The sequence below is a fragment of the Trichosurus vulpecula genome, chromosome 6 (assembly GCF_011100635.1).
Source record: "Trichosurus vulpecula isolate mTriVul1 chromosome 6, mTriVul1.pri, whole genome shotgun sequence".
NCBI lineage: Eukaryota > Metazoa > Chordata > Mammalia > Diprotodontia > Phalangeridae > Trichosurus > Trichosurus vulpecula.
Window position 1 is genome coordinate 100,676,897 of NC_050578.1, and position 25,512 is coordinate 100,702,408.

The following is a 25,512-nucleotide window of genomic DNA, read 5'->3' on the forward strand; positions in this document are numbered from 1 at the left end:
AAAAAGAGGTCCTGGGGCTTGAAGCACAGGTGGTATTTTTATCACTGCTGTTGAATGAAGGTAAAGGTCTTAAGAGAGAAAGGAAGATTTGGGAAGTAAAATGGTATCAGAGAATGGGATTTGGATCCCTGAAACATGGCTTAAAAGTTAGGAATAATGGGCTCCTGTGGTACTAGAAGAAGTACATAGGTACTAACAGTCCGGAAAATCTAATTGAAAGTACTTTAAAACAAAAAGCAAGGGGAAGACAGAAAACTGTTTATATCTGTCTGCCAAACTAGATGCCATGGAGGGCAACTCCAATGTAAGAACAGCAGCACAGTAAGATGCACAGAAATTCATGGTAGACAAAAATCCAGGAAAGAAACCACAAGAAAACCCCTGGACTTAAACACCTTTAGATAAATGCACAAAAGAGAGGTAAAGGACAAAGTGAACTCATGATCCTGAGGTAGGCAGGCAAATCTGACCTCACAGGTATCACGGAGGCTTGGTAGGATGGGACATGTTCATTACAGGAATATGGCTCTGGAAGAGTCTATCTTAACCAGCAGAACAGATAAAAGTGGGGAGGGTAGACAGAGTATTGTTGTATATTAAGAAGATATATTCATATAAGGAAATCGGAGAAGGGGGTAAGTGTGAAGGAGAATATTTTGGTGAAGATCAACAGTGGGACAAATATAAGGATATATTATCAGAACATATTGCACACCACCTGGAAAGAAGAAGCAGAGAAGTTCAAGAAAATCACGAGACTAGCATGAAGGCAGGCCATAGTGGTGGTGGAGAACTTCAAATTTTCAAACAATTATTGGCATTCTGCCTCTGACAAAAACCGGAGTTAATACTTTCTTGGCTTGTCTTAATGAGAATTTTATCCTTCATGGATGACTGAGGAATGAAGGCAGGCACTAATCTCAACAGTAAGGAGGAATTGGTTGCTGGAACAAAGACGGTGAAAAATAGTGTGTGCGGGGGGCGAGGCGGGGGGAGGTGACCACTCCATCTTAGAATTTGTGAAAGAGAAGAAGAAAGCTCAGATTCTGACATGTACCTTAGGTTTGGAAGGATAGTTGGGTTCCTATAGGTGAAAATTCTCCAGAGAAATCATCTCAGGAGGGATGGGAAGCTCTCAAGAATGCAATTCTAAGAACATAAAGTGAGGGCTCATAAAGAAGGCTAGCTCTTCTATGAGAGAAACCCCAGCAAATATTTGAAAATGACTCCAGAAATAAATGTGATTAATAAATTGGGGGAAAATATCTCTTCAGAAGTAAGTTTCTCCATCCAATCCAGAACTCAAAAAAAGCCTCCCAGAAGCCAGCAGAGGCAGGTGAGGAAGAGGCAGTGGGCCATAGGGAGGCCTTATTATGGAAACGGAGTCTTCAGTAAGTGAGCAGCAAGCTGGGGAGAGGAACTGTACCAGCAAAGAGAGTATAAATCTATTTTTTAAAGGGTCCAGCCAGTAGAGAAGGGAGGAAGAATTGTGCTGAGCTCCTGAAAACTGAAAACAGTAAGCCAGTGTACTGCGAGTGGAAGTCATCGCAAGCCATCACAAGCCCTATCAAAAGGGAACTGAAATCAGATCCTGACCCTGGCTGCTAAGGACAGAAGCAGGGACAAGAAGCAACGCCAAAGGTCACTGTGCAGGGAGATAGATCTGTGCCTAGATGGGCATTCCTCAGAGCACTGAAAGCCTCAGCAGGAGACAGGGGCAACTCTCAACTGTGTGTGGCACATTTATAAAAATCAAGCGTGTGCCAAGGCATAAAAACCTCAAATAAATACAGAAATGACTGCATCAAAATTATAATCAATAAAGGACTTCTGATGAAAGGATTCACACTTAAATAGAGCTTAAATAATTTAACACTAAGTAATTGGTGGTTCATAGAACAAACCAGAGAAATAACAGGTGACTTCATTAGAGAAAACTATGAGACAACCTATCAACATTTTTGGGATGCAACCGAAGCAGACTGTTTGCCTCAGTTTCCTCATCTGTAAAATGAGCTGGAGAAGGAAATGGCAAACCACTCCAGTATCTTTGCCAAGAAAAACCCAAATGGGGTCACAAATAGTCAGACACAACTGAAAAACAACTGAAATCTTTTTCTTTGAGAAAAGAAAAACAAGACCCTTGTTGTGACAAGGGTGATCCACATTTGTTAATATAGATGAGTCAAGCAAATCAAATTCCTGCATTGGCTATGTCCATCTTGGGTCCATCATCTTTCTATTAGGATGTGGGGTACCGTGGCTTATCATTGGTCTTCTGTAACTGTGGTTACATCATTCATCTGAGTTCTTAAGTCTTTAAAAGTTGTTTGTCTTTATAATGTTTTATATATACATACATATATATGTACATACACACACACACACACACACACACACATATATATATAAAATTGTTCTCCTAGTTCTGCTCACTTCATTCTGTATCAGTTCATTTGTCCCTTCATCAATTCTTAAAGCATAATAGTATTCCACCATACTCATATATCATAATTTGTTCAGCTATTCTCCAAGTGATGAATATCCCCTTTGTTTCCTGTTCTTTTCCACTAAAAAAAAAAAGAAATGTCTATCAGTTACTTTTGGGGAAAAAAAAACCAAACCTTTGTTTAGATACACTGTAACTCATGCCTAAAAAAATTCTCCTTGGGAAAACTTTGAAGACCTGTATAGATATCTCTTTCATAAACATTTCCATGTTGGAAATCTTAATATATCTAGAGATCCATTCTGTGAAATAAGAATACTGCATCCCCATCCCAACCTCTGACAAGTAGATTTTAAAGCTAATTAATTTCAGACAGATGTGGTTTGAGTAATTCCAATTTCCAAATAAATACACTGCCCACACTGCCTTTTCGACATTTTTGTTTATAAGAAGTCTTTTCTGTTCCATTCTAGGGAGGGAAAGCAGGCAATGCAGATCACTAGTAACTTTTTCCATGGTGTCTAGAAGGGAATTCAAATTTTCCTCAGGACAAATCCAGATTTATGTTGAATTCTTTGTATTTCTTTTATATAAACTTTTGCTGAGAGAAGAGCTGGAGAATCCCAAATTCTTCATAATATATAGAATTTAATTTGGTTAAACTGGTTAAGTATGAATTCAGTGCTAAGTCATTATTTGTTTAGTGAATGACTGGCTGGTGAAATTTAATTCCAGAGAAGGTAGGCAAATATAATTTTACATTCCTACTGAATGTGACACAGCTATCCATGGAACATCAGCAGCACCCATGCTATTTCCTTTGCATGAAGAGGAAGGCTTGAATGTTAAAAAGGAGACCAAACAGTACCCTTAAGAAAGAAGGCAATTACCCTAAAGTTGCTGGTTCATCGTTACTTATTTCTTATTCTGATCCTCTTGTGTCTTGATTAAGCAATCACAAGGTCCTGTCACTTGAGCAAGAAGTCTAAAGACAGGACCACCAAATGAAAAGTATGCTAGATTTGGAACCAGATGATCAGGGTTCATACTCTGGCTTGGCCTTTTACTAGCTGTATGACCTTCAGGAACTCACTTAACGTCTATGGGCCTCTGTTCCCTCATCTGCAAAATGAGTGAGTTTGACCAAATGGCCTTCAAGATTTCTCTTGACTTTAACTAATTTAATCCTATGACCAAATGGCCTTCAAGAGTTCTCTTGACTTTAACTAATTTAATCCTATGACCTATGCTAACTTAAAGGACCTACTGGCTTAGGTGTTTTAGGTGGGGAAAGGAAGATCACACTTCACAGTATCTTTCAACCTTAGGACTGACAGAAAATGAGAAAGCAAAATGTTACATTTTGACAATTATAAAGGAAATATTTATTAAGTTTCTGCTATATGAAGATCATTGCACTAGATACAGGGTGGGGAAAAGTCTTATATATAAGCCTCAGCAGATTTACCTCAATATTCCAACTGACATAATTCTAACATCTTTCAGACTTTAAGATATTACAAGTTCAGTTCTTTGAGGAAAAGTATCATAAAAAACATTATGAAAATGTTGGCACCACTGTCTCACTCTACTACTTCAGTCTTATGTTCACGCATAGTTGTGCTGGCTAGAAGTGTCATTCACTATCAGGATAGTGTTATTCACTGTTGTAAGTTTTGTTATTTTTATTTAATTAAAGATGTGAATTCAGGAACAATGTTGCCTAATTTTATTTTTTTTCTTGCTTTTGTTTGTCTTTATTTTTTTTTCACATTTTATAATTTTTATTTTATTTAATTTTTTTTATTTAAATTTATTTATTTAACATATTTGGTTTTCAGCATTGATTTTCGCAACAGTTTGAATTACAAATTTTCTCCCCATTTTCTCCCCCCCACTCCAAGATGGCTTATATTCTGGTTGCCTTGTTCCCCAGTCGGCCCTCCCCTCCCTCTCATCCCCTTTTCCCTTCCTTTCTTGTAGGGCAAGATAAATTTCTATGCCCCATTGCCTGTGTATCTTATTTTTTAGTTGCATGCAAAAACTTTTTTTGTTTTTGAACATCTGTTTTTAACACTTTGAGTTCTAAATTCTCTCCCCTCTTCCCTTCCCACCCACCCTCCCTAAGAAGTCGAGCACTTCAACCTAGGCCACGCATGTATCATTATGTATAACCCTTCCACAATACTCATGTTGTGAAAGGCTAACTACATTTTGCTCCTTCCCAACCCATCCCGCTTTATTGAATTTTCTCCCTTGACCCTGTCCCCTTTCCAAAGTGTTTGTTTTGATTACCTCCACCCCCATCTGCCCTCCCCTCCATCATCCCCCCCCTTTTATTTTTTTTTTAATCTTCCTCCCTCTTCTTTCCTGTGGAGTAAGATACCCAACTGAGTATGTATGGTATTCCCTCCTCAGGCCAAATCTGATGAGAGCAAGGTTCACTCATTCCCCCCTCACCTGCCCTCTCCTCTCCTCCCACAGAACTGCTTCCTCTTGCCACCTTTATGCGAGATAATCCACCCCATTCTATCTCTCCCTAACTCCCTCTCTCAGTATGTTGCTCTGTCATCCCTTAATTTCATTTTATTTCTTTTAGATATCTTCCCTTCATCTTCAACTCACCCTGTGTCTGCTCTCTCTCTTTTACATATATATATAAAAACACATACACACATATATATATACACATACATACACATGCATACATATACACATAGATACATACATACATACACATTCACTTATATATATATATATATATATATACATAAACATATATATATGCATATTCCCTTCAACTACCCTAATACTGAGGTCTCATGAATCATACACATCATCTTTCCATGTAGGAATGTCAACAAAACAGTTCAACTTTAGTAAGTCCCTTGCAATTTCCGTTTCTTGATTACCTTTTCATGCTTCTCTTGATTCTTGTGTTTGAAAGTCAAATTTTCTATTCAGTTCTGGTCTTTTCACTGAGAAAGCTTGAAAGTCCTCTATTTTATTGAAAGTCAATATTTTGCCTTGGAACATGATACTCAGTTTTGCTGGGTAGGTGATTCTAGGTTTTAATCCTAGCTCCATTGACCTCCGGAATATCGTATTCCAAGCCCTTCAATCTCTTAATGTAGAAGCTGCCAGATCTTGGGTTATTCTGATTGGGTTTCCACAATACTCAAATTGTTTCTTTCTGGCTGCTTGCAGTATTTTCTCCTTGATCTGGGAGCTCTGGAATTTGGCAACAATATTCCTAGGAGATTTCTTTTTGGGATCTATTTGAGGAGGCGATAGGTGGATTCTTTCAATTTCTATTTTACCCTGTGGCTCTAGAATATCAGGGCAGTTCTCCTTGATAATTTCTTGAAAGATGGTATCTAGGCTCTTTTTTTGATCATGCCTTTCAGGTAGTCCAATAATTTTTAAATTATCTCTCCTGGATCTATTTTCCAGGTCAGTGGTTTTTCCAAGGAGATATTTCACATTGTCTTCCATTTTTTCATTCCTTTGGTTCTGTTTTATAATATCCTGATTTCTCATAAAGTCACTAGCTTCCACTTGCTCCAATCTAATTTTTAAAGTAGTATTTTCTTCAGTGGTCTTTTGGACCTCCTTTTCCATTTGGCTAATTCTGCCTTTCAAGGCATTCTTCTCCTCATTGGCTTTTTGGAGCTCTTTTGCCATTTGAGTTAGTCTGTTTTTTAAGGTGTTGTTTTCTTCAGTGTATTTTTCAGTATTTTTTTGGGTCTCCTTTAGCAAGTCATTGACTTGTTTTTCATGGTTTTCTCGCATCCTTCTCATTTCTCTTCCCAATTTTTCCTCTATTTCTCTAACTTGCTTTTCCAACTCTTTTTTGAGCTCTTCCATGGCCTGGGACCAGTTCCTGTTTTTCTTGGAGGTTTCTGTTGTAGGCTCTTTGACTTTATTAATTTCTTCTGTCTGTATGTTTTGGTCTTCTTTGTCAGCAAAGAAAGAATGCAAAGTCTGAGACTGAATCTGGGTGTGTTTTTGCTGCCTGGCCATATTCCCAGCCAACTAACTTGACCCTTGAGTTTTTCAGTGGGGTACGACTGCTTGTAGATTACAGAGTTCTATGTTCCACGTTTGGGGGGGAGGTGCCAGCTCTGCCACACCAGCACTGCTCCTTCCCCAAGAACCCCCAACCCGAACTGGGCTTAGATCTTCGGCAGGCTCTGCACTCCTGCTCTGATCCGCCACTTAATTCCTCCCACCAGGTGGGCCTGGAGCCAGAAGTAACAACAGCTGTAGCTGCCCCACCTCCGCTGCCCCCAGGGCTGGAAGCTGAACCGTGAACTCCTTCCACTCCTGCAGCTTTTCCCACTAACCTTCTCCGCAGTCTTTGGTGTTTGTGGGTTGAGAAGTCTTGTAACTGCCGCAGCTCACTGAATCAGGGCGCTAGGGCCCCCTGCGCCCGGCTTCTGGTCTGGATGGTCCACTCCGCCCAGGCTGGGCTCCGCTCCACTCCGCCCCCAGCTCCGAGCTCCGTGTGGGATAGACCTCACCCAGAGACCATCCAGGCTGTCCTGGGCTGGAGCCCTGCTTCCCTCTGCTGTTTTGTGGGTTCTGCCATTCTAGAATTGGTTCAGAGCCATTTCCTATAAGTTTTTGGAGGGTCTCGGCATGGAGCTCACACTATTCCCTGCTTACCAGCCGCCATCTTGGCTCCGCTCCAATGTTGCCTGATTTTAAAAGTTATTTCTCCAACTTTTTTTTTTAATGACAACAAGCTTAACTAAGATATAAGGTAGATCCCAAGAATGTCCAAAACGAGAAAAACTGCTGAAGGAAATCCTAGAGCCTTCATTTCCCAGCAGAGGGCAGCCAAGAGTAAAAAGACAAATAACTTACATGGTCAGACAATAAGCATTTATTAAGCGCCTACTATCTGCCAGGCACTGTGCTAAGCACTGGAGCTACAAAAAGAGGCACACATATACACATGCATAGCCACAACTTCTTAAATATAGAAAATCCAATCTCCTTTAAAGAACAACCAAGTCAATTTTAAAGTTTCTGCATACTAGCTAGACTATCAAGGAATGCCTCTTATATGGAGTAGATATAGTAATGAAACACAGGACCTCAGGGCTGGAAGGGACCTCAGAGGCCATCTAGCCCAACATCTATATCTGAGTATTTCCTTGAAAACCTCTAAGGAAAGAGGAACCCGTTACTGCCTTAGACAACCAATTCCATTTAGAAAGAGTTCTATTATTAGATTGAGATATTAAATTGAGTCTTCATTTGCTTTTCTGCAACTTTCACTCTTCCAGAGGGTCATGGCCTCAGCAAATAATCTGTTTTTCTTCATAATCTTATGGTAGAAGAACCTGGGAAACTCTAATGGTTTCTAATCGTCCTTAGGATAAAATACAAACTCTTCTGTTTGGCTTTTAAAGCCATTCCCAATCTTTTTTCCCCTGCACATTCCCGAGGCCATTCCCAAGGCTCTGGCCTGCATCTCCAAGGTTATGAATGAATGAAAGGACAGTTAACACGTGTTCACCATGTGCCAGGCACTGGGGATACATGCGGCAGTCCTGGCCTCTGGGGGGCTTGTATTCGAACATGGCAAGATAACATTGGGGGGGCGGCCCACAGCAGCAATCTGGATTAACGTGTGGTAGGCGGAGCTTCCTGACAGGAAAAGGAAGTTACGTCACAGGAGATGCTGAGAGAGCAGTTATGGCTGCGAATGGCCACCCTCGTGACTCGGCTGTACTGGGAGTTTGTTTGGGGGAGACCCCGGCGGGGGTCGGAGGTTTGGGGATGGCGGCTCCAGAATGTTACTGCTCTGACAGACTGGACGGATGGCCTGTGGGATCCTCCGGTAGGCTCTGTGACACAGACCCGCACGGGCACGGGGACAGCCGTCCTCCACCCTGCGCAGCAGGGAAGTCAGAGAGAGTGGGGAGGGGGCACGGGGCAGCTTCCCGTTCTTGGAGCCTCGGCTGGAAGGGCTGGTGACGGCCAGGGAGTGGCGCGGTGAGCCTGAGTCTGGGTGAGACAAGGTCAAAGTTCACCGATGTGGGCCCGGGGTCACAGGAGAGGTGGAGGCTGATGTGCAGGCAGCAGGGTGGTGAGTGGTCTCCTCGCTGTTGGTGTCAAGTTCAAACAAACGGGCCGCTAAACTACATAAGCATCTCCGCGAGCTACACATTGACTTAGAAAACCACATATCAGTATTGTCTACGTTGTGTTGTATTTTTATTTTTTTGTTAAACATTTCCCAATTACATTTTAATCTGGTTTGAGCTGGACTTGAGAGTGCTATGCATGGGGCCGGTGGGCTGCCGTAGGTGACATTCCCTCTCCCTGGTCCTGCCTTTGCACTGTGGCCCCCCAAGACTGCAGGGCATCTCCTCACTTTCTCCTGGGAGAATTTCTGGCTACTTTTAAGGCTCACCTCAAGCACTATCTCCTAAAGGAGGCCTATCTGAATTAGTTTTAGCTGCTAGTATCCCTCCCACAATTACTCAGCATAAGTTTTAGATTCCTTTGCCAGAGACCATGAGGTTTTTCTCCAATGTAATAGAAACTACTTGAGGGAGAGGCTATTTTTGTCTTATCTTCCCTGCACCAGTCTCAGGGCCCGGCACACAGTAGGTCTTTAAATGCTAACAAATTGTTTAAAGGGTAATGTAACTAAATGGTTAAAGAAAGCCCAGAAATAATAAATAACATTGCTTTAATGTCTCCACAGAACATTTTAAATTTATTATAATCTACTTCCCCATATAGTATATCACTTGATTCTCCCAGTAATTATCTTATGGTTGAGGAAACTAGTATCACAAAGGTTCAGTGACCTGGCCAATATAACAGGTAAGACGTGACCAATCCTGTACTCAAATCCAGTCTCCTGAGTTCTAGCTCAGTACTTTTTAAGCCTACAAATTCTAATTGGGCATATTAAGGTTCATTTGACACTAACGTAAGGACAATAAGGAAACTCCTTAGAATAGAAATGCCAAGACTGTGGGTTATTAGTCATCGAAGGATGTGTACTGATAAAATGCAGTTGTAAAATACAATTGCATTAACTGATTACCACCTGGCCCTGACAAATGATAAATCCAAGTGATAACCAATGACAACAGGGCTTCCTGCAAAAGATTAACCATTTAGTTAAAAAAGTTTATGCCAAAAAAAGGGTTAGTGACAAGAAACTGCTACGAAGCACAGCAACACAGAAGAATCTTTAAGAGTATCTAGTAAGGTAAAACAAAGTGAGATACCATACTTCCTTCAACACGGAAAATGATACCAATTTTAGCATGATGCACCCTCCCAATTTAGAAAGTATAATTCAAAATAAACATAAAGGAGAGGTGACAAGGATGGGGAAGGGTGTGGATTTCAGGCAATATGAGGATCAGCTAAAGGAAATAGCAGGGTTCAGGCTAGAGAACAGAAGATTTAAGAGACACGTGAGACTTGTTTTCAAGAACCTGAAATATCGTCACCTACAATCTTGGGAGACTGGACTTGTTCTGTTTAGCCCAAGAAGGCAGAACCTGGAAAAATGGAGAGGAGTTTCAAAATGGCAAATTTTAGGTCTGATAAAGTAAAGACTTTGTAACAATAACAATGGTCCAAAAGGAGAATAAACTACTTTTGGAAGTAGCTGCGTGGCGCAGTGAGTAGAACACCGGCCTTGGGGTCAGGAGGACCTGGGTTCAGACATGTGACATACTTGCTAGCTGTGTGACCTTGGGCAAGTCACTTAACCCCAATTGCCCAGCCTTCCCCCCTCAAAAGAAAAAAAAAAGAAAGTAGTGGGTTCTTCCTCACTGAAGGTCTTCAAACAAAGAGGAGAACTGATTGGGTAAGGGATAAAATATGGGTTGGATAATTCAGAGGCTGCAAACTTATCTGGCTTATTGTCCCTTAAAATTACTCATCACCCCCCCCCCCCCGAAATCTTACAAACTAGGAAAGAAGTCTCAGATTAAGTGTATGATTGCTAATACCCGAGGCTACTACTGACCCCCAGATTGTTGCAGTGCCCCACATGGGGTGGTATTGCCCACTTTGGCAACCACTGAATTAGATGGACAATGAGGTACGTTCCAACTCTGAAATTCTGTAATATCAAAAAACAAACCAAAGGAAGCACAGGTTAACTCAAGCGTAAAGAGAATAGGGTATAAAATGGAGGTTATTTTCAAGGTAAGCTGAAGTCTTTTGAATGGTTCTTTTAAGAAGTTCTGCAGAGTTCTGGAGCTTAATGCACCCACCACATCACTGTAAATAGGACCTCACAATCCATTCTGCCCTCAGTCTTCTTCAGCACTTGTGGCAAGTACCGCATAGGAGCACACAGCCCTATTTCGTTTCTTGTCTGGTATTATTACTCATCAGTGGTCCTATGCATTTGCTTAGCTGTCCTACACATGGAACATATTCCCTCCACATCTTTATCTCTCAGAAATGTTTGCTGAAGGAGCAGCGCACCCTGAGGGAGACAGAAGGCTGCATGTGCCAGGTGTATTAAGCCACTGCTACTACTTCCCCTCAGACCCTCAACCTGTTACTCAATCAAGCATTTATTAAGCACCCATTATGTTCCAGGAAATGTCCTGGGCACTGAACACACAAGTACAAAGAATGAAACAATCTTTGTTCCAATGGGGAAGTTATAGCTTATCTATATGTTAAATAAAAGATAGTTTGGGAAGAATGCCACTGGCACTTGGGGGATCAGGAAAAGCTACATTCAGATGACAGCGTGCTTGACCTGCATCTTACAGGAAGAGAGGCAGAGGTAAGGAGGAAGTGCAGGCATGGGAGACGGCCAGTGCATAGGCACCAAGAGAAGAGATGGAGCATCATGAAGAACAAAGAGAAGGCCAGTTTGGTCGGAACACTGTGTGTGTGTGGGAATAAGGTCAATGAGGGTGGAAAGATAGGCTGCCTAGAAGCTAATGGGAGCCACTGGAATTGGCTGAGTATGGGAAATCAGATTGTAAGCTCTTCAAGGGCAGGGGCTGTTTTTTTTTTCCTCGTTCTGTATTCCCTGTGCTTAGCACAGTGCCTGGCACATAGTAGGTATTTAATAAGTGTTTACTGATTGAGTGTTTAAGGGAATTACTCTGGCAGCAGTGTGCAGGAGGGATTGGAATGGCGAGAGCCTTGAGGCAGAAAGTCCACTTCAGAAGTGATTGCAATAATCTAGGGTGCTAGTTGTGGGAGCAGAGAGAAGGAATGGGAGGTGAGAGAAGATTTAGCAAACAACAACGTGTGGGTGAGGGAAAGGGATTTCTGGATGCTGATACAAAGAACCTGAAACACTGGAAGGATGGTGTGCCTTCAAAAGGAAATGGGGAAGTAGACAAGAGAGGAGAGTGCAGGGGAAAGGATAGTGAGGTCAGTTTTAGACGTGTCTTTGTTACATCCGTGGTAAATGTCCAATGGTTGGCAATGTGTAACTGAAGCTTGGGAAGATAGTGAGGCTGGATATATAGATCGGGGATCATCTGCAGAGAGAGATGATTGTGAATCCATGGCAGCAAGAAAGAGTATTAAGGGACAAGAGAACTGTAGTTAGTGGGTGTGACTTGGATGAAAATTGAGTCAAGAACACTGAGAAGGAGCAGTCAGAAAGATAGGAGGCAAACCAGGAGAGGGCGGTCAATGCAGCAGCAAGGCCAAGAAAGATTTAAGACTGAGAAATGATCATCGGATTTAGTCATTAAGAGATCCATGCTGACTTTGGAAAGAAGAGCTTCAGGCAAGTGATGGGGACAAAAGCGAGACTGAAAATCATTAAGTACTAAGTGACAAGAGAAGTGGAGACAACGTGTAGACAACATTTTCAAGTAGTTTGGCTGAGAAAGGAAGGAGAGATACAGGATGATAGCCTGAGGGGATGGTAGGGTCTAGTGAAGGTTTCTTAGGATGGGGACACCTGGGCATGTTTGCGGGCAATACGGAAGGTACCAGCAAGGAGGGAAAGTGCTTCCAGCCTGGCCCCCACAGCCATCATGGAGGGGCCTGTCAACTTCAGTGACCCATCCTGGACCATCCACCACCCTGCCTTTCATCCAGCTCCTGCAGCCCTGCTCCAGGGAAGCAACACCTGGGAAGACAGAGTCTAGCAATCTTGTCTTCAGGTACTATAGCTCTTTAGGTGTTTCAACAGCAGCTACAGCTACCAAAGACCTGGGAACAGAATTTCTTATCACTAAAATCCTTGGCACTGTCAAATGATTCAACATCATAAACCAATATGGTTTTATTGATGAAAATAACTACCATCTGCTTTGCTGCTGAACTCTAAGGAGCCCTGGGACTTTCCCATCTGACCGTATTGTTTATATAATAGGTGATATTTCCCATCCATTAATAGGGCCATGTGACCTGCCTGAGTCACATGAGCTTGTGGTAGGAGGCACTTGCTGAACAGGTGGAGCAGGAAGTGAGACAGAGCAGTCAGAGCTGGGAAGGAGAGAGAAGGCAGAGGAACTAGTGTGAGAGAGAGAGAGGGAGTGATTTTACTTAAAGGAGTTCGTTTGTGGGAAGACCCTAACAGAGGGAAGGCTTGGGGATGGCGGTGCCCCTTGAATTGCTAATGTGTTCAGATTTCTTTGTTGCTATGATGGATTTGGCTTTCTGTTTTTGAAATAAATGTTTTAGTTCTGTCTTCCATGAAGACAGTCTGTTATATTTTATGATTCGGAACCATGCCGGCATATTCATAGCAGATGCAGCCACTGTGGGTATCGCACTGGCGCTACACTGACTTAAAGCTAAAACCTCTTATACAAGTTGTTTCCCTCTATGAAAATATGAACTCCCCTGTGCCCTGAACACAATAAATGCTTAATCAGTGCTTTTTTCATTAATTTATTCCTTCAGAAGTTTGTTGAATAAGATTAGCATCACTTAATCTTTCAAGGAATTTTTAATAATATGTTCAGATGATTTTGTTCTACAAATGGCAAGTTTTGTGGCAAGAAAGCCTTTACAAAAGCATTTTGTTCTACTGAATCAAATGCTTTGAATGGGAGGTACACTTCCTAGATCTCACAAAAGTACTCCAGTAAAATCCTATTTGTACCAGATTGAAAAATGCAATCAAAAGCTACAGTAAATGATTTATGCCACGCCAGAACAATGAAAGAGGTCAGTTGAAGCCTGAGGGCAACAGAAAACTAGACCAGATTATTGATTAGAGAAATGCAAATTAAAAAAACTCTGAGGTACCACCTCATACCTATCAGATTGGCTAATATGACAGAAAAGGAAAATGAAAAATGTTGGAAGGGATGTGGGAAAATTGGGACACTAACTGTTGGTGGAGATGTGAATTGATCCAACCATTCTGCAGAGCAATTTGGAGTTACACCCAAAGGGCTATAAAATTGTGCACACCCTCTAATTCAGCAACACCACTACTAGGTTTGTAACCCAAAAGAGATCCAAGAAAAAGGAAAAGTATGTATACGTATGAAAATATTTATAGCAGCTCTTTAATTGATGGCAAAGAATTAGAAATTGAGGGGATGCCCCTCAACTGGGGAATGGATGAACATGTTATGGTATGATTGCGATGGAATAATATTGTGCTATAAGAAATGATAAGCGAGATGTTTTCAGAAAAACCTGGTGGGGCAGCTAGGGGGCGCAGTGAGTAGAGCACCAGCCCTGGAGTCAGGAGTACCTGAGTTCAAATCCGGCCTCAGACACTTGACACATTTACTAGCTGTGTGACCTTGGGCAAGTCACTTAACCCCAATTGCCCTGCCTTCCCTCTGCAAAAAAAAAAAAAAAAAGAAAAACCTGGAAAGACTTACACGAATTGATGCAAAGTGAAGTGAGCAGAACCAGGAGAATAACGTACATGGTAACAGCAGTAGTGTATGATGATCAACTGTGAATGACCTAGCTATTCTCAGCAAGCAAAGATAATTCCAAAGGACTAGGATGAAAAACACTATCTACCTCCAGAGAAAGAACAGATGAATCTGAATGCAGATTGAAGCATACCTAAAAAAAAAAACCACCTTTCTTTTTCTTTTTGTTGGTTTTTTTTTGTCTGTATTCTTTAACAACATGACTAACATGGAAATATATTTTGCATAACTGCACATTTATAACCTATATCAAACTGCTTGCCTTCTCAATGAAGGAGAGAAGGAGGAAGGGAGAGAATTTGGAACTCAAATTTTAAAAAAATGTTAAAAATTGTTTTTACATGTAATCGGGGGAAAAACAAATTTTTTAAAAAAGAAAGAGAAGTGGAAGCAGACCAGCATAGCTTTCCAGAATGACTAGTGACTGACTTTATTTCTGGAGGAAGCTAGCAGAAAGCAACCCTGAGAAAGCTCCACTGACATTAATCAGTGCTTGGAGCAGTGGCTCTCAGATTAGAACAGCCTAGGCCTAGGGACTGGCTCCGAGGCACCTAGCACCCTGTACTGAGATGCCAGAAAAGGCCATGAAGATCCGGCACTGTAAATTTCAAAAAATGAAGGAGGCCTAACCCCAGAAGGTGGAAGTCAGAGCAGGAACCCAGGTAAAGGGTCACCTGGGCAGGTGTCCAAGCAGGGACCAGGAAGGACCAACCCATCCAAAAGTACAGCAAAGCGAGGAGCCTGGCCCTGGCACAAAGCCCTAATTAAGGAACTAAAGCTGGAGAGATGAATAAAGAGCTTTCAAACATTTCTGATGGAAAAAAATAACCACCCCAAAACAGTGCTGAGTAGAAACTTTGAAATGTAAAACACAAGAATCCAGAGAAACCTAGAAAAGTAAATTTATTTTAGCAATTAGAGCAGCAGAATAATGTAATGCTAAGTGTCTTTTCATAACCTGAATGTGTACAAAGAATATTAAGGGAGTTACAAGGATGGGTAGACGTACCACACAAGTATAGAAAGGAGGAAGCAGAGGGTGGAACTTGCAATTTCTTGTAATTGGTATATGTGATAAAAACACGGAGGAGGGAGTAGGGAGAGTGGTCATCACTCTTATCTGAAACAGACAAAAGACAGTTCAACACACACACACACACACACACACACACACACAGGGTTTGACGTAGAAATATATCAAACTCAATTGGGAAAGAAAGCAGGGATTGGGAGGGAAAAGGGGTTGAGAGGGAGTATAATAGTGGGAAGAGAAAAGCGGCAAGCAAAATGAATTTCCCGATTCTGGAGGGAGTAAAAAGGAAAAACAATCCAAAAAGAAACAGAATCTATCAGGGTACTTTAGATTGCCTCTAAGACAACTAAGAAACCGATGAACAAGGTATGGTACAGGAAAGTCATGGAATATTATTATCTTGTAAATATGACAAAAGAGGCAATTTCAGAGAATCCTGGGTAACATGAACTGAAGAGTGAAAAGAGAAGAACCTGGAGAGCAATTTATCCAGAGGCGACCATATTGTAAAGAAAAACAACACTAAAAGATGTAGGAACTTCTAGTCAATACCATAACTGGCCATATCTTTTGAGCCTATATGATGAAGCTTGTTTATCTATGTCCTGGCAGAAAGGTGATGGATTCAAGCTAGAGAAGGAGTATACATCACTTAACATGACCAACGTATGCATTTGTTTTGCTTGACAATGCGTATTTGTCACAGGGGCTTCCCCCCTCTTTCTCTTGGTTAATTGGGGACAACGAGTTGAAGGGAATTTGCAAGAAGGCGGCCAAAAAAAAGGAGGGCCATTGAAACATTTTGAAAATGCTTAAAAGCAAACAGAAGGAAGTTCAGAAGGAAAAATAGAGGACAGTTTTGAAAGTAACATGTACAATTTAATATACACTTTAAAAAGGCAAGCAACTTGAAACTGACAGTCACACTTTCATAGAGAATCTGCTTTTTGGGTTTGCTATATGTGTAAGGATATTCCTTTTTGGTGTTTAATGCAGTGTCCTCTTTTATATTTCTAAATGAATCAGAAAAATTGACTTATGGACATCCAATGTTTGTTACTGTGACATAGACCAGTCCTGAGATTTGGAAATATATGCATTCTCATTTGGAAAAGATAATCCTATACATAATAACAACAAATAATAAAAATGCAAAAGAAAGGAGGCAGCAAAATGGAGTGGAAGGAACACTGAGAGACTAGTGACAGCGTGGGTTTTGCTACTAGTTAGCTGTCTAACCTTGGACAAGTCACAACTTCTCTGGTTTCAATTTCCACACTTCTAAAATGAGGAGAAAGTCAGATCAGATAATCTCTTCAGGTCCATTCTAGTTCTAAAATTCTCTGAGCAACTCAGAAAGCCAACAAGGCAAAAGAGAAGACTGGGAGGGAGAATGGGATGAAAACCAGACATGAGTTTGCAATACAAAACACTAAGAGGAAGCCAGTGCTATTCTAGGCAGAATAGGGAAAGCACGGAAACATATGTTAATCCTCCTTTATAGGGCACTAACAAAATCACTTCTAGAATACAGCATCTTGTTTTTGGCAATTAAGGCCTGAAAAGATTATTGAGAACTGCAGGCATTCCGTGATGGGTAATCAAAATAAAAGGGGAAAAATATTTCTCATGAGAAAGATGGTACAGCAAGGAGGGTGCTGGGGCCAAGAAGTACTGGCTGGAGCTGACTGTTAAATTCTCAGTGTAAGCATTTACCCTTCCGAAATCAACAAATGCTACAAATCAAGCCTTGATTTCTTGTTCTATGGATTGTGTTGACTCAAGAAAGTGATGGAGAAAATGTTAAAATGCAGACTGAACTTAGAAGTGCGTTGTGCCTTCAAAGTTTCCCCGCTCTGAGAGATGGCTGTTAAACGTTTGCTTGCTATGCCAATGCATAAGGGCTAACACATAAGTGAATTTTTAGACAGAATAGTAAGAATAGAAAAATATTTTTTCTTGTCATAGTGAAAATAAGAAGAAATTAAAGAACAGAAAGAGAAGCAACAATAAAATTGTTGAACTGCAGAATTCTCTCAAAGCTTTGGGAATAACTGCACTGATTTAATAGGCATTATGAGTAATCTTTAATGCTAGCTCAAATTTAGCCCTATAGTTAGAAAATATCAAGACTGTGTGTTGTACCCCTTTAAGAAGTCACATACAGTCTTGTTCTGTAGGCTATAGCTGGAACAAATGCCAACTGTATTTCTGGGAAAGATCTGCTACTACACATTTAGTTTCCAAGGGAGATTAAGAAAACAATTCCTTCCACAGTCATTATTTGTGTGCATTTTCAGTGATTCCTCTTCTTTCATTATGCTGTGACCTTTTAAAGCAGTCAGCCAAAGGAGAATCCACAAGTTTTACTCTGGAGTTCAAAGAAGCCATTTTAAAAGAGAAATTTCTGAATTATCTTCAAATACATACAGTGTCTCTGTTTTCAGAAAAAAAATTAATGACATTAAATAAGATATTAAGTTATACAGTGAAATATATTCAATTAGTCAAGTGACAGATTTGGGAAGATAAAGTTAATGCTTTATATCTCAGAGCCAGTTACTCTACTGGTGAAGCATGACATGGTTGAGTTAAAAAATTCTCAGAGAAACTTTGAAAGCCAACACAAGGCTACAAAGAAAGCTGGAAGTGAGAAAAGACTGAAAACGCAAAACAGAAAAAGGAAGCCAGCACTACTCTAGGCAGAACAGGGAAAGCACAGAAACATATATGAGGGCAATAAGAAATGTTCCCCCATCTGGCTCAGGGAGCATAAGGTTCACGGGTCATTTCTTCCCCCAAGTCACTTCTGGCATTTTAACATGCTTAATTGATAAAGAACTTGATTTTACTTAAGTCATGAAATAGGAAGCTTCTGTGTCCTAGCTTTAAAATTTGGCCTACCCATCAAGTACCAAAAGATGATACTATCTCTGCTTTGAGTTGTAAAAATTCAATACAACTTTTAAATTTTTAGGAGGAATATCCCAAAAGGTGATGTAATGGAAACAGGTCCTTTTTATCCATAAAATGAGGTAAAATATTCCTCACTGTTCAGACTAAGAAGTCAAAATTCTTCACTGAAAATGATGATTCCAATCAATATAAACATAGGCTAAATGCTTGCTGTATGTAAAATACTGTGTTAGGAGCTGGAAGGCATAAAAAATTCAGCTCATGAGAGTTTAAGAATGCCTTTGTTTAACTTTAGGTAGGGATTTTTAATTCCATTTTAAGAATAATAAATTTTGTTAATGTTTATTAATAAAACAAAATTTTGATGGTTTATTGTTTTTAAAGGGTAGTATTAATGAGTTGACAATCTTTTCTCCTTACAGTTTTGGTCAGGATTGTGATTGTGTTTTTTTTTTTTGGCAGGACAATTGGGGTTAAGTGATTTGCCCAAGGTCACACAGCTAGTACGTGTGTCAAGTGTCTGAGGCCGCATTTGAACTCAGGTCCTCCTGACTCCAGGGCTGGTGCTCTACTCACTGTGCCACCTAGCTGCCCTGGGATTGTGATTGTTTTTAATCTAACTATGGAAGAACTGGGTTTTGTGTATACCTTTTATAAAAAACAGCCGATAAAACGGACATTTCCATATTGCTAGAACAGAAGAAAGTTGTATATGAAACTGTCAATCTCTCTACATAGAGTTTGCCTTTCTTTAAATTATATGAAACTGAACATGTCCCTTTCAAAGTTGTCTGGCTTACATGTAATTGTTTCTGGACTTCCTTCTGTCCTCTCCTTTTACTTTTGGTGGTAGCAGTGTTGGGAACCTTCTCCCTAGGCATTCCCCAGCCAGTGAAAATAATAAAATCCTTGTAACAAATATGCACAGGCAAGCAAAACAAATTCCTACCGGGCCATGTCTGTACCCCTTTCATTAGTGATACACATGCCTAAAACTCATTAGTCATTCATCTCCTTCCCACATATACCTTTCATCTTTTACTTACTTTGTGTATCTATTTGTCTTCCTGAACTTAGGGGTGGGCCTCTCACACTCTTCCCCCTTTCAGTTCTTCCACCTCCTCCTCCCTTTTGCCCTATGTTGCGTTTCTTTAAATGACTATTACACAAAACTGAAACATACCTATATAGCTGTAATATCAATTAAGTTGGGACTTTTTTTACTGTTTTAGAATGATTGTCTTTGATTGAGCCTTACTAGGTGCTAAACCCCAGGCCCAAACCCCTATCTACTAGGTGCTAAGCCTACGTGGACGTGAAGCCCTCAGGGTCCTAAGGGGAGTTGCTAGACCAGAGCCAGTAGTAGGAGCCTAAATTCTGGTCGCTCAGATCACGTTTGATGACAACTAAAGAGGGTATAAAAAGAGAGAACAGAGCTATTTACAGGGGGCTCTCACTCTTGGTGGAGTGTTGATGTGGAGACTCTGGGCAGCTGTAGTTAAGAGCCCTCCAGCTTGTGAACTCAGATGTTGATGCCTTCTTGGTAACTACGAATTGTATTTGGTCTGTTTATAAATGTATGTTTGTAATTTGTGTATTTGCTTTGAAGTTCAGGGTGCTGGCCTTTTCCCCTGAACTAAGTGAATGATATTTGTATGTTGGATTGAAATAAGATTGTTAACCCCTTAACGTTACTTTCCTTAGTAAAGCAGATCAAAAGAACCTGTTCAGGCAGGGTTCTTGTTGGCCTTGTGTTGGCCTTTCACCCCCACAGCAGCTGCTAGCCGAATTGTTGCAACAATAGCTTACTGAAAAGAGTTATGCTCTCTTGTTAATTTTAAGAGGAGATGAAACAGAAGTTAAACTATGCTTGATATTTTCAGTTAAAATCCTACTCTACTAAATGGTGACTTTGGGGTCTCAAAGGCCATACTAGCAGAATACGAGCTCTGGCAGGTCCTGGCAAGCTGGAAAGGTACAGCCTGTTGTGCAGACTGGGTGACTTGTCCAATGACCCACCTAAGTGTGGACAGGCAGGAGGCCAGAGAGAGCAGAAGGCTGGTGACAGCTGCTCAACTTTTTGGTGGAGATAATACCCAAACCTTTGACATAATAGGTCTTTTTAAGTCTCTATGTTCAATAAACCTGGTGTAGGAAGACAGATAAGGGTAACACAATTCAGAAAAATCTACCAAGATGGTTAAAATGATAGAGCTTTGGTGCATAAAATTTAATTATCTTGAAAAGCTGTAGATCAAGAATTTTTAACATTTTTTGTGACGCAGACCCTTTTGGTAGTCTGGTTACCCCTTTTCCAAATAATCTTTTTAAACAGACAAAATAAAATTTGTAGGATTTCAAGGGATAACAATACTGAGAGCTATAAAAATATTAAAAAACTAAATATCTGGACCCCCAAATTAAGAGTCCCTGCTCCAGATAAGTGAAGTATTACTATCACTGTTTTGTACTAGATCTTGCTCCCTTTTTTGACCTCTTCATTGCTAACTACAGCTGTAATTTGAAGAAACAACAAAAAAACCTCACAGTTGATAAGAGACAAAATAGGGATTAGAGTCAGTTCTTGCTTCGGCAAAAGGCTCCACATTTGCTAAAAGCTATGGAAGATAAAAGGAGTAAAAGTTACTCAATCTGACTACAAAAAACAAACAAAAAAACTAAACGATGACTCCAAGTCTTCACTCTAATTACAGTTGCTGCTTAAAACAACAAAGAATAACTATACCTCTTTATAATTTTTAAAAGTATTCTTTGAAAAAAAAACCCAACTTTTTTATAATTTTTTTTTTGAAGAAACAACTAATTATTGTAACAGCGTTTGATAACATCTTTGGAAATTCAAAAAGAAAGGGCATTTTTCTATCTGCCTCAAGCTACATCTTCAACTTCCTGTGGTAGACATGTCCTGCTTTCTTGCATATTGTGCTTTAAATGGCTAAAACTAAACTCATTCTCCCATAAACGCAGCCCTGAGTTCTTGATTTCTACCAGTAACAACTTACAACTTATCTAACTTATGTTATGCTTGAAGGTTTGGAAAGGGCTTTCCTCTTAACAGCCATGACAAGTGGGTAGTTTAAGTGCTATTATCTCTATTTTGCAGATGAGGCAACTGAAGCACCCCAGCCTTTAGTCTGTGCACTTGGCTATGCTGACCCTGGCACCTTCATTTTCTGTCCTCAGGCTCATTTTTTGATTGCTTTCTCTGCACTGCCTGCTATCCACTTCTCAATCCAATCAGTCACCAAGTCCTATCGATTTTCTTCTTTTTGGCCTCTCAAGTCTTTCCTCCTTTCCATTCCTATTGCTACTTATAGTTCAAACCTTTATCACTTCACACTTGGTTTACCAAGACAGTCTCCTGGGGCTGGGTCTCTCCTCCCAAATTCCTCTGTATATCACCACATCTTCCAAAAACACCACTCTTGTCACATCACCCCTGGCTCAAAAACTGCCAAAGGCTCCTCAGTAGGCTGGCATTTGTTTCTCTCTTTAATTTGGCCTCAACTGATCTTTAGGACCTCCTTTCCTACTACCTCATAATGTAAGCCCTGCCCCACTCCTTGAAAAGGTTTTGCCATTCCTGTCTGACTTTGGCTGTGTTACTCTTCTTGCTCTGAATGCTCATGCACCTCACAATTCAAATTCTGCCCAATCCTTTAAGGTTGCACTCATGTTCTAAGCGCTCTAGGAATCCTTTAATCAGCTTAGTTCACAGTAACTTCTCTTTCCTCTGCTCCGGTCAGCTCCTCTGTTCATTCACTAACACTTATCAGATGTATTACTTTGTTCATTAGCATTTCTTAGTATAAAATTGGATTGTAAACTTGAGAGGAGAGTCCACATCTCCTACTTCTTTGGATCCTCACAGTTCATGCAATAGAGCTTTGCAAAGAGGAGATGCTAAAAATGAATAAATAAATGTTGGCTGACTAAAAGAAACACACCACAACAAGGACACTGAAATTAAGAGAATTAGAGCTCTTTACAATTTGATATAATACTAAAGGGTTAATGAAATACACTCATAGGTCATAGCCCTCTCTCTTCACTTTTTAAAGTGGTAAGTGCACTCGTTCTCCAGACAGGGCAGTGTTATTCAATTCACAAGGCTTGGGTGAACAGAGGTCATGTTCTCAGTCCCTTCCAAGCCACAAATGTTAGTCTTTCTGCTATTTGGGCAGAAGATTCTCTTTACCTTGGCACTAATACTGTTGAAGCCTCAAACCCCAAAGTGGGAACCATGTGAGTAATGTGGCAAGAAATAGGAAGTTACACTGTGTGCGTATTTCTGAGGAGGCTGGGGTACGGTTTTATCTTGTTCAAACCAAGGCTCCTGCAGGCTAGATGGAGAGCACATGTAACTATGAATGTCATCATGGAGGGCCATTCATTTCTACCACTCTGAAGATTTCTGGTGAAGAAATTTGATCAACTTATGAATGTGAACAACAAAGTGACCAACTTTTGAAAGTTAGTCGTGCAGTAAAAGTAGCAGGTGGGCAGGCCTGACTTGCCTAACTCTTGTACTCCTTGTATTAAGTGACGCTGGACTAGAAAAGCAGAGATAATTCAAAGGGATAGTTCTTACCTACCAAAGTAGATTAATTTCTACCTTTTCAAATTCTTTATGGAGACAAGTCCACATGCCCACAAAACAGTAACATGTTAAATATTACTACATGTCCTCTAACTGAATTAATATCCTATATTCAATTTAACATAAACTTGTACCAACCAAATCAAACCGTAGAAAGAGAACCCCAAGTGTTTCAAGCCATGATTTAGCCAAAGTGGTCTTCCTGATCTTTCTCACATAACAACATTCCAGCTTCTGTTTCCCTCCTCATCTCCACCTTTGAGAATACCTAACTTTCTTCAAAGCTCAGCTGAAGTTCTACCTGTTCCAAGAGACCTCTCATGATCCCTACAACTAACAATGCCATCTTGCCCCTTCCAAATTACCTTGTACTTCTTTGTATGCATGTATACTGCTGTTTCCCTTGTTACACTGTTATCTCCATGAGGGCAGGGACTGTTTTGCATACAGAAGGTGTTTAATAAATGCTTTTGGATTAAATGATTCAAAGGGCATTCTCCTGTGAGAATATCACTGTAAAACCAAGAGTAGTCACATCACGGCTTCTGTACTATCCTCAACCTTTTTCTTTGACTTGTCCTGCCTTACAATTTATTTTTAGGACTTAAAATATTCTGTGTGCTGTTTTTTACTTTAAAATTTTGAAGCAGCTTACTACTGAATTGAATACTGGGGACCACAAATAGGACATCATACTCTTCACCTGCTAATTGTTAAGTGTGAGAAGTGTGGTAGAGCAGAACAGGTGGCAAATGTTATAATGTGTGCCTACTTTTGTTAACTTTTTATCACCAGTGGCCTGGGAACAGAATTCCTTATTATGACTGTCATGGGAGAAGACAGAAAATAAGACTAAAACAATTCTTCTACTTTGCTTTTTTGAGTCTCCTTTTTCTATTGCCTTTTTTTCAAAAAAAAATCTTTCGTGCATGTATCAACTACATTCAATTCAAGGTTTGTTGAAAATATCTACAATGTACCTTAGAGAGAAAAGTATAATTTTACCTTATTTTCTTCTAGAAATTTCAATTTAATAGATACATCATTGCGTATTTTATCATATTTTTCCTTATGTGCTTGGAACAGATGCTGTGACTGCTCAATCTTTGGCAGAGTGTTTGCATCACGTGGTCCAAGATTCAATTCTTCTAAATCAGTCCGGTACGCATCATATTCAATCCTGGCAGGATAAAGAATAAAGAAATGAGAATCATACTACAACATGTGAAGAAAACAAGTTTATCAAACAGGTTAGGAATACTGACATATTTACACATAAGGTTTAATTTTATAAGTAACTGTCTCTCAAAATTCATAGCGGTTAGGGGCATAGGCCTCCTGAGAATGTGAAAAACCATGAATAACTCCAGGTTCTTCCCAACCTTTATTTTTAATAATTTGGATGATATTTATTTTACACACAAAACAAGTAAAACAACACGATGCACCCATAAAGAAGTTGCAGTTTCTACAAGAGAGAGATTAGTATTTTGCACACTATGCAGTCTTCCCAGCCACTGGTGTGTAGCTGTAGCAACTGCTTCATGGATTTCCTTCTCCTACAAAAAGTGCAAGATTCAAGGAGCACTGTGGGGAGAAAATCGAGTGACTGAGTCTCTATAGTAAAGAGACAAAGAGTAGGTGATCTCAAGAGTGCATAGCCCGGTGTTCTTTGGCGCACCAAAACTTTTAATAAAATTTAACTGTTTGTAATAAATTTATAAATGTACACATATGGCAGTAAGTGATAAAATGGATGAATATTATACAGCATTTATGCATTTATGACATTAATTTTTAAATTTTTTACATCATCTATGATTTTCTATAGCATGCCACAAATCTCCAAAAATTCCCATTTAATTATTGAAGGTCAACTTACAAATAACAAAAACTGTGAATGTGAAAACCAGAGATGTCAAGAGATGATTGTAATTATTTATTTAAATGTAAGTTAATATTGTATTGAAAAAGTTCAGAAAAACACGGCTTCTTCCTAATGTTATCCCTTCTGTCCAGACTGTGGATCACTCAAAAACTCCCAGATTTCACTTAAATTGAAAACCAATCCTCAGAAAATAATGACAAGGTCAAGGTCTTAAGATTGATCCCTATATGGGTCAAATGATCCCTATTTGTCTTTGTTCTCTTCCACAACCACGGAACCCTTATCAGCCTCTCATAACATCTATCACTAGTGAAAGATTGCTTAAAAAAATAATCTGCATTCCTGGAAAAACAACTCAAACTCCACTTGTGACAGGTATCACTGAAAATGTATTCTATTCCACAATGAATGACTGCAATTCTAGATTTTTTAATAAAAAATAACTGATATTAGACGTGCTAAACAGAAATCTGGATGATAAAATTGTATCTACTCTTTACGTATGGCACCACAAACCTGTCTGTACTGACCACTTATCAGATTTCAATATTTTAATCCTGTTAGAGAGAGACATCATCCGCTGCTTTAGAATGCTACTGAAACTCCAAAATATTCATTTTACTGGTGGTAAATAGGTCACAAAAAGCAAAAAAAAAAAAAAAAAAAAGACAACTATTAAACAGGTGACTATGTAGGATATATAAACCTATAAGAATAGGCAGGTAT

The 25,512-nt window shown here is 39.9% G+C and overlaps 1 protein-coding gene across 6 annotated transcripts in view; it reads right to left on the minus strand.

Moving 5' to 3' along the window:
- ARFIP1 (ADP ribosylation factor interacting protein 1) overlaps positions 1 to 25,512 on the minus strand; it is a 156,637-nt gene that overhangs the window by 19,461 nt on the left and 111,664 nt on the right. For all 6 annotated transcript variants that reach the window (XM_036763820.1, XM_036763818.1, XM_036763815.1 and 3 more), the window contains one exon: positions 23,904 to 24,078. In XM_036763820.1, the coding sequence (XP_036619715.1) occupies positions 23,904 to 24,078 (175 nt within the window). The remainder of the gene's footprint in view (positions 1 to 23,903; positions 24,079 to 25,512) is intronic.